Genomic DNA, 10118 nt, shown 5'->3' with positions numbered 1-10118 from the left:
AAAGAAATAATCTGACTCAAACATCTAGCTACACTCCGTTCCTCATGCTGCAGTGAGGTATATCTGGAAAGACTGCAAAGCACTTAGTCTTTATGTATGTGAAAATACAGCTTCATTCTGGTTCATAAGACAAAGAAGAGTATTATAAAACTTTCTTTGTATATTAATGCTTTCTTAAAGCAAAGCAAGCGTCTGTATATTTCTGAAATTTAATTGTATTATTCTTCCTTTTTTTTTACATAGACACTACCTGTCCTCTTTGTCTAAGATGGGTTGAAATCTAAGTAATCATCACAGACCTCAGTGAACTATCTGCTGGAATGTGTTTTGTAATGAATGTAGTAATACAATGCATTGCATTTGTCATTCCAACAGATGGTGCATCAAAAACATTTGTAGTAAAAAAATGGATTACTACAAATGTTTGTGATGTGCCATCTGTTGGAATGACAAATGTGCTGTATACGTCTCTGGTATATACCATTTGGTACAGGATTTGCAAATGCAGCGCTAATGTTTGTGACACCCCATCTCTTGGAATGACAAATGCAATGCATTTTATTACTATTAGTGTTTGTGATGTGATGGAATGACAACAGCATAGCAGCTAGATGGACACACAGACTCACAAGCACTTATCTTTTCATTAAGGTGGATAAATGGTGCTATGTAAAATAAAAATGAATGGGCCCATAATATTTTGTATCAGGTCAAATGTATAAAAACTGTATCACTCAACTTTTGAATGAAATAAAATAACACTCACAGAAGTTCCACGTAAACATGCTTGCCACCTACAACAAGATGCTTATGCTATAAAGTGTTCAGATGTATTGTATAACAAACTTAGTGCAGCATTAAAGAATTAACTTTAAAAGCTTTACCCTAGAGTTTTTAGAAGTTAAATGCCAAAGCTCTTAGCATTTAATACTAAGGCATTCTGGCTTTTTCTCATTCATATGTACTATATAAATACAATGAATTTTATTATTATTATTATTATTATTATTATATGGGGAATACTGTGCACAAAGCACTTGGAATTTCTTAATTACTTGCTTTGTTTTGCATCATAGAGAAAGAGTGAGGGGAGTTGGGAGCATGTACTGATACGGTGTGTTGCCGCACCCACCACATGACAAACCACTCAGGATCCCAAATTAGGACCCGAGCACAGATCCCTAGCCTCAGAGCCACCACTCCACCTGCAATTTTGAGTCAGCTTGATTATAAAAGTGATTTTCTTTTGGTGGTCTGTGGCGGTACTGTAAGGTGTGGGCAGTTGTTAAATTAGAACAGTGTACTTTTTATTAGTAAATGTTTCACAAATACATAAATACACAGTCAGTATCCATCTCATGAAGCTACATTTATCTTTTACCAGCAAGGACTCCCATTGCCTCCAGATCAGCCTGAATTCTTTGATTCATGGTTCCAACCAGGTACTGAAAACTTTCCTGAAGGATTTTGTTCCATGTGGAATAGCAGACATTTAATGCTGAAAATCTCCCATTTCACTTCATTCCAAAAAAAGACTGTACTGGATTGAGATGTTAGGGAAGACATTAAGGAAGAGGTTGATTTAACAAATGAGTTACAGTACATGTCATAAATTATTTTGCCTGAAAACATAGAAAAAAATGTTTTATCACCAATACACACATTAATACTATAGGCAGAACACTCTTTTGTCTCCAGAACAACTGAATTCCTTGAGGCATTGCTTCAGAAACATGCTGGAAGCATTCCTAAGGGAAGTTGGTCCAAGCTGAGTTGTTAGAAGCTTTCAGCTCCTTTAGGTTATTCATTCACACATTAATGCTACAAACCAAACAATCCACCTCATCAGAAGATGCCATATTGAACTGAGATCATGGACTGTGCAGCCTGTTGAAGTAAATACTGTCAACTTAATAGAACCAGTGTAAGTAGATGCATACTTTATGGCATGGCACTTGATCAAATATTCATTTGAAAAAGGCAAGACAGTGGCCATGAAGCAATGTGTAGGGTCAGCAACAGTGCTTAAGACACCTTGTGACATTTGAACTATTCGAACTTTAATTGGTATGTTTGGTGGTCACATTCGCATTATGCAGTAGTCTCATCTTCCTGTTCTTAGCTGAAAAATCGGGAGTGGTCTCCCCTAGACTTTCTCGTATACTCAGATATTGGGACAGATATTTGAGGAGTAAACCGCAAGACAATGATTATATTTATATATTATGTACTTTAAATAACCATCAACAACAAATCAAATGAAATGAATAAAATATTGAACAATTATTATAAAAGTAAAGTTAAATAAATCATACTCTTCAGCTGCATGAATAAAAGGTAAAGTACCACTTCTGGTTAGCAAAATTAGCCCAAAAGTTGATAGAAATCTATGTTTTGTACCTAATATTTATATACAAAATTTGTTTGACCTAAATGAAAGTGTACTCAAGTTATCGTGTTTACATACACACACAGAGACAGACACACAGACATAATTCCAAAAATTGTATTTTCTGACTCAGGGAGCTCTGAAATGCAGAGATTCATCAAAATCTCGAAATGGAATTTTTGGAGGATTCCAATACTTTCCCTATACTTTGTACGAGAAAGTCAGGGAAGGCTAAAATGTCAAGATTCATCAAATCTCGACATCGAATTTTTGGATGATTACGAGTATACGAGAAAGTAAAAAAGTGTAACCAGAGTTTTTATCTTCTTGTTCCATTCTTGGTAATTTCTGGAGAATGCAGTGTTTGAAATTCCAGGAGGGCAAGTTAGTTCTCAGGAATCTGGAAACACCATATTTGAGTCAATCATGTTTACGGTGAAAGTAATTTAAATTGCACGTTCTTTCTCATTCGAATTACAACTAATCTCTTGTTGATCACATTGGTGATGCTGTATATGTTAGGTTTCAGTCATATGGTTAGCTCTTAGGAGGATCAGGTGTATCTAAGATGTGTTTAGAAAAACAGGACACTGCTGGCACAAAGAAATGTGGCCATGGGAGTATAGTTATTACTTTAAGCATCTGCTTAATTATCTGGCTACTATGATTGAAGGCTTACAATAATACATTTTGAAAAATATTTTTAAAATATAGTACAATTTTTGAAAACTTTTCTGTCAGCAAGCTTTAATTTTAAAAGCTATCTTTTCTTCTGTTTTAACAGACAAAGACTGGAGTTACATTGCTATATAATGAAGAGGACAGGGCAATACATATGATATTCTGGCTGAAGGCTAACAAAGGAATTGTTAACAATCCAGAAACAAGACGTGGTCAGAATTGTGAATGTGAGTCAGATTCAAATGTAAGTAGGCAAATTATATTTTTCATGTAATATTTTTGATTGTAAGGCTTAATCTTAAGTTGTGAAGGAGAAAATAAACATAACATTTCTCACAAGGTGCCAATCTTTGATATAATATAGGTAGCAAGTGTTTATTTACAAATGTTTTAAAATTGCATTGCATATTTTACAAACATTTAAAATTGCATTGCTTCTTAGGTGCCAGTTGGCTGTCAGCTTCATTTATCCCTACTGAGAATAAATATTAGCAACAGATTCACTTTCAGCACAACTCCACAGAGTCCCTTTAGGATAAAGATTAAATACAATTTTCTGAGATCCCATCTGCGAAATATTTAATTTAAGAAATTATAGTTAGCAGATGCAATACAATCATACGTAAAGTGTAGAATGGTGAAATTTATTTAGAAACATAATTATCTATTCAAATAGGCTTTCCAAAGCTAAGGCTTATTAATTGGTTATTTTGTAAGTAAGTTCAGTACATAAGCTGTAATATAAAGTTAAGAAGTACTTACATTTTGAAAAATTATTTTTTTTGTGCATAATGGAGGGGACTTCCCTGCGTTTCTGAAATATTTTGACAAAAAAGGTTTCAATAATGTTTTACCATGGGATGCATGCTGCCTCACCAGGTCCAGGAGAGGTGGATTTGAATCCAAGCCCAGACACTGTATCTAAACAGTGTGTATATTCTCCTATATGTCTGTGTGGGTTTTCTCTGGATAACTCCAATTTTCTCACATATATCAAAAACATACATGGTAAAGGGTAAATAGTGCCTCTGAACTGGTCAAGTCTGAATGAACATAAGTGTGTTCATGTATATTATGAGCTTGAATATGACCCTGGTTCTTGTTTTGCATCCTTTTGTTGAATTTAGTTCAGGAGAGATTAATAAATGACAACATCTGCCATACATATGCTGCATATATTAGAAATGTTGGCATTCAGCAATTATCTATATACAAATATTAATTTAATAAAATTATCAGTTTATGTAGTACTAAATTGCAAAACAGGATTTAAGACTTGAAAATGCTATGTTAAACTAGTTTAATTTTAAACCAGCTAATAACACTGAACTGGTTGCTTTGATTTGTTTAAAGAACTTTGCAAATGCTCATTCTATAACTTCTTAAACTGTATTAAAACAGTTACGTACTAAATTTTAATTTCAAAGAATTGAATGATGTGGATTTGATGATCAACATACAGTATCCTGCACAGAAGGTGGTGCATGATTTTTATATTTATTAACATGTTGCTTCACAAATAGTATTCTGTTGGATAAGACAAAGTATCAACAATGTCAACTGGTTCTTTTTCAAAGAAGGCTCTAGAGAGGATGACAGCCCCTCCATCCGTCATTCTTCCCTCCCTTTTCAACTGTGCATTTAATTAGCTTTCCAGCATGAGTATTTTCAGGTTGTCTCCATTCTTCACTTTGTCTAAAAGAGCTTTTGTCACTAACATCATGTATTATTATGTGATATCTTGTACTTTAAGGATGGGAGATCTAATTGATTGTTATGATATTCCTGATTGATTTATAATTCTAACAGTGACATGGGGTACAAGTGATTAGCATTGCTGTCTCACAACTCTAGGGACATGTGTTTAGTTCCAACCTTGGTCACTATCTGTTTTGATTATCAGCTTTGGTTTATGGTTCTTTTCTTGTTAATTTTGGATTTACTTTCTAGTAAATTCTCATAGAACAATAACATTTTCAGAACACTGTGTTTGAAATGACTGTATGCACTGCTACAGAGAGTGAATTGGCAGCTTCTCCTCTACTGCACAGAAGTGCATGTGTGTCAGTAAAAAGTGTCTGTACTTATGATGCTGATATGAAGTATAAGCTGCTGTGGCTTGCGTTTGCAAATTGTATATCCACATGTGGTACATTAACTATATTTTAGATATCCATAGCCTCCTGTATAGCTAATTGTGTGATCCTCAGTACTAGAATCAAATTTCAATGTTCGACCAAAAATGGAGCACTAACAAGACCTCCTAATTATCATGGAGTTTTCTGCATGCTCGCCCACAGCTACAGTATATCTCAGTTGCATATCTTTTTGCTTCATCAGTTAATTTGATAAAGAGCCACCTGTGCTCTCACACAAACTCAAAATCCATGACACAAGGCCAGATTACAGTAACCAATTAGCCTTCTTGTTGTGAAAGGAAACTGAAACATCCAAACAAAACTCTTGTAGACAAAAGGAGAATGACCGAGACTATATTCAGAGAGTGTCTGGGTTGATAAATTACATATTAAGATGCAAATTCATTTTCTACAGTAAACACATTTGTTTAAAATTACTGCCCTAAGAAGGAGTTTTCACATGTCAAAAATCAGTGAACATTAACAAAGCATGGACGTTTTTTGAAATCATCGAATGTGGTGGTTGTTTAATGGAAACAGACCTAGTCAGAGCAATTTACTGTAAGCTTTGTATCCTTTTTACTTTTGTCGTGATTTTTGTTTGTTTAGTCTTTTATCTTTTTTTTCTTACACAAAATTCAGAACATAACACTGTTGAAATTAATGGACATTACAGCCTCTGTAAGATCTTAAAATTATATATATATATATATAATAACATTTCTTTTTCTGTAAAACTTTACAACATGATATATTGTTTGATTACAATTTCACTACATGTTGGTAAAAGCTGCTGTATAAATAAATCATTGATGAAAGAATAACATATTTTCAATGGCAATATGCAGTCCTTAAAGTATAATAAAGTAGTGTTAACTGCTCAGGAAATGCAATCTTTCAGAAAACTATCACAGATACCTTCAGCACTGAACGACAGTGACAGTTGAAGGCTGACACACTTATATCTTTTTATATTTATCTAACAGTTTAACAGTTGAAAACCTAAATAGTAGAGTGATGGCATTTTTGTAACTCTAATGAAATAAAGAGAGACTGTCCACTGATTTATGAGCACCATAATGTAGAGTGATGAGGCTCTACAACTACTGCTGATCATCAAATTCGGTCTGGAAGGGATGACAAGAGCATTAGCTATACCTGTGGAGATCAAAATTGTTCTTTTCCACCATTACAGAAAGTAATATTTGCTTGTAGAAGTTGATCCATTTTTTGCAGTTCATTTTAAAGTCTGGGCTAATACAGCCGTTCATGCTCTAAAATGTGATGTATGAACCTTGTCTGTGCACAGTGAGCACAGAGCATAAGGCCATTCTTAAGTAGCCCTGTTCAGGGTTCAACGTAGATTCACATTGTCCTAGAAGGTGATATAAAAAGGAAGATACCAAGAAATGACAGTAAGCCAGCAAATTGTAATGGTTCTGCAAGAACATTAGGAGGACATATTTGATTACTTCAACTGGAGTGAGCTTTTTATATTTGTAGACACCATGGAGGAAAAGAGACTACAGTTTACACAGGGTAATGACTTAAGACAAAAAAGAAAACAATTATATATTCAAATGAATATTGCTATTAACTTTTTCAAGCATTTGTTGGAAAAATATAACATAAAGGTATAATTCCTGTGTCAACAAAATTTGATATCAATGGACAGAAGCCTAAAACTATCTGTAAACATTGATAAAAGTAACTACGGTGGATGGTTGTTTTATCTGCTATCTGGCAGCAAAGACCGCAGGAAAAACCATGTCTTGTGAACGTCAGGCTTTCATTTGTCTTACAAGATGGTTTTAAATATCAGTCATTGTTTTTGCTTGCCAAGCCAATCAACAAGAAACACAAAGCCCGACTGCATAGTCTGTAGCAACAGGCAGGAAAAGAAAGTTATTGCAAACCAGGTGTGACTTACCATTGCACAAAACTGGGCTGATTTGAACGGTGTCATTCAGGTCAAAATTATCATGTACAGACTGTTCATAGGGCGGGCACGGGTGGCGCAGTGGGTAGCGCTGCTGCCTCGCAGTTTGGGGAGACCTGGGGACATTGGGTTTGCTCCCGGGTCCTCCCTGCATGAGTTTGCATGTTCTCCCCGTGTCTGCAATGGGTTTCCTCCCACAGTCCAAAGTACATGTAGGTTACGTGGATCGGCGGATTCTAAAATTGGGCCCCTAGTGTCGTTCTTGTGTTTGTGTGTGTCCTGCGGTGGTTGGCACCCTGCCTGGGATTGGTTCCTGCCTTGTGCCCTGGTGTGGCTGGGATTGGCTCCAGCAGAACCCCCCGTGACCCTGTGTTCGGATTCAGCGGGTTGGAAATGGATGGATGGGACTGTTCATAAAATTTCAGTCATTTGTTAGTTTTGTTATTTAAAAAGCCTACTTGATAAAAAAAATAATGTATTATCTCACAAAATGAAATATTATTAGGGAAAAAAATAATTACAATTGGCAGCATAGAATTAAAAAACAAACAAAATACACCTGTGCTGAAGAAGAAAAGTAAAAAATGATTGAAGAGAAGGATAACTACAATTAGGGGGTTCAAAATTATAATAAAAATCAAAAAATTGTCAATTATTATCCTTGATATCATAATTATGATTATCAATTTTGTTTAATAGCAACACAATTGAAATACCTATTTGTCTTCCTAACTGCATATTCTGTATTCCTTATACAGTATATTGTGGGCTGAGTGCAGGAATTACAAAGGTAAAAGTTGTGATGTCAATTGGGTCATCCCGTTTAATCAACTGAAATGTTCAACAAAAAGAATGTCTCCTGGACCATGGAGCTCCATCTGGCAAATTGGTCTGCGTCGCAAAAGACGCCTCCTTCCAGGCAGCGAGGTTCTTATTGCTAGTGTACTAGAAGGGGCGGGGTAATCTGGTCTCAGTGGGGCGGTTTCTCAGTGCTGCAGGGAGAGGAGGAGAAGAGAATGTTAGCAAACAGCGCCCCCTCTCATCCCGGCATTTGTATATCATGATGTCGATTGAGCCCGTGAGGCAATTCTCAAATGTGCATGTAGGACAATGGGTAACCAAAACAAATCAAGCTGATAACTATGTTCAGGAAGCACTTCATTGCAGTTGTAAACTTTAATTAAAATCCAATATACAATTAAACATGCTTCAGTTTCAAATTGTTCTTTGTACCAACATCATAAAATGAAATCCTTCTTCAAAAATCATGGAATTGTTAGATGAGACCAAATAAAGCCATATATACATGCCACATCATTTAACTGAGGATAATTAAGAAATAGCATGACAATGTTTTACTGATAAAACAATTGCCATTACTTTTTTTAAAGGTTTTTGGCTAGTACTAAAGACCCTTCTCAGAAGGAGGAACTTGTTTGTGATATGAGCAAGGAACACATTCATACATGAAAGAGGGTCATGCTGGTTCAGAACACTTTGTAAACTAACAGAGCCCAGATCTTTGAGACAGATGGGGGTAATACATGCAATAAAGTAATTGCTACATTTTACAGTTAATATAATGGGGCAGCAATAGTTGCAAATGTGATTAATTCACAAGTAAATTGTTGAACCCTAACTACAGTATATCAGTCTTGATTGTTTTAGTAGATGACAATCATACAGGCTATCAATTTTAAAGTTGAGATGGTTGTAAAAAAAAATAGTAAATATCTTAAATAGTTAGGAGGCACAGGTTGGAAAAAATATTTACTGACCTGCTGAAACTTGCAGAAGTGCACTGCTCTCAGAGATTGTTGCTCATTGTTGTATGATATGTGCTTCATTCCTATCTTGTTGTAAAGAAAAAAGGGCAGGTGAGCATGGATGTTTTTAAAGAGGTTGCAGTAAAGACAGAAACAGGTTAGAATAGGAAGTTCTTCTAGTTATGTCAGGAGATTTTTGACTACAATGGAACCAGACAGGTACAGTTTGTCTCTTTTGTCTTCCCTCAATTTACTCCTTGTAAGAAAAGCCAAATGGTCACATTCCTGACATGAAATAAAGATGCATGAGGTTGTGGAGAAACAGAAAAAATACATAAAAATAATATTTCAATACTGAATACTACTGTGTATGAAAACATACTAACAAGACAATTTTCAAGACTGAACACAATCGTGAGTTATTAAGTCATAAGTTTTAAATTTTTGATTTCAGGCTTACATTGTATATGATGTAACAGTTTACACACATGCTAACCACTCACCTGTAATAACCACTTGAAGAAAAAAAGCAAATTCAAGTGAACTAGGAATGACATTTATCAATACAAAAATTAGTTGGATTAATGGAAAATCCAGAATTGTAGTAAGGTAGCAGGCAAGGGTCGATATGTAAAAATGTGAACATTTGAGTAAAAAGCCAAAATGTTCAACAGTATTCAAATTAGGGGTATTTTACAAAAGTTGCAACAAGAAACCTACACTAAAAAGCTTATTTGGAAGTGCCTTTGAGCTTCCACTATACTGTGTATTTTATTTAGTTAAGAAGGACAAAATTCAGACATATCCTTAAAGGCAATGCCATGTTTTATGGTAAAAAGTTGAAAACATCAATGTCATGTGACCTACTCATCACAGGATCAGCAGTAGGTGCCATTATTATAAACAATTTGGTTACACCCATGGAAAACTAAACATATGCGCCTTGAGCATGAGAAAGGCACTATGTTAATATAATTTATTATTATTATTATAAAAAAGAAAACAGTGGGCAACAAAATGTAACAAAACTAATGATAAAAAGAACAATAGTAACACATCTGGAAGTGAGGAAAAGTGAACAAGGAAAATAATTAATGCATATTTGACAAACACCATGAGCTTTTTATTATTAAGCATGGGAGATTTTTTTTGTGTAAATATCAATATGAATCTAACCTCATGTGATAAATTGTTGTGTACTATAA

The 10118-nt window shown here is 34.8% G+C and overlaps 1 protein-coding gene across 2 annotated transcripts in view; it reads left to right on the top strand.

Annotated features, from left to right (window-relative positions):
• Positions 1 to 3186: 3186 nt before the first annotated feature.
• The window catches only part of sntg2 (syntrophin, gamma 2), a 333388-nt gene continuing 326456 nt past the window's right edge, over positions 3187 to 10118 (top strand). Inside the window, exon 1 of one of the 2 annotated variants that reach the window (XM_028798907.2) lies at positions 3187 to 3314. In XM_028798907.2, coding sequence (XP_028654740.2) covers positions 3225 to 3314 — 90 coding nt within the window. In that variant the 5' untranslated portion in view covers positions 3187 to 3224. The remainder of the gene's footprint in view (positions 3315 to 10118) is intronic. The other variant, XM_051924960.1, reaches the window with a different exon arrangement.

This window comes from Erpetoichthys calabaricus, chromosome 3, assembly GCF_900747795.2.
Source record: "Erpetoichthys calabaricus chromosome 3, fErpCal1.3, whole genome shotgun sequence".
Taxonomy (NCBI): Eukaryota; Metazoa; Chordata; class Cladistia; order Polypteriformes; family Polypteridae; genus Erpetoichthys; species Erpetoichthys calabaricus.
The sequence above is the reverse complement of the archived record's forward strand: the minus strand, read 5'-3'. Positions and strand labels throughout refer to the sequence as shown.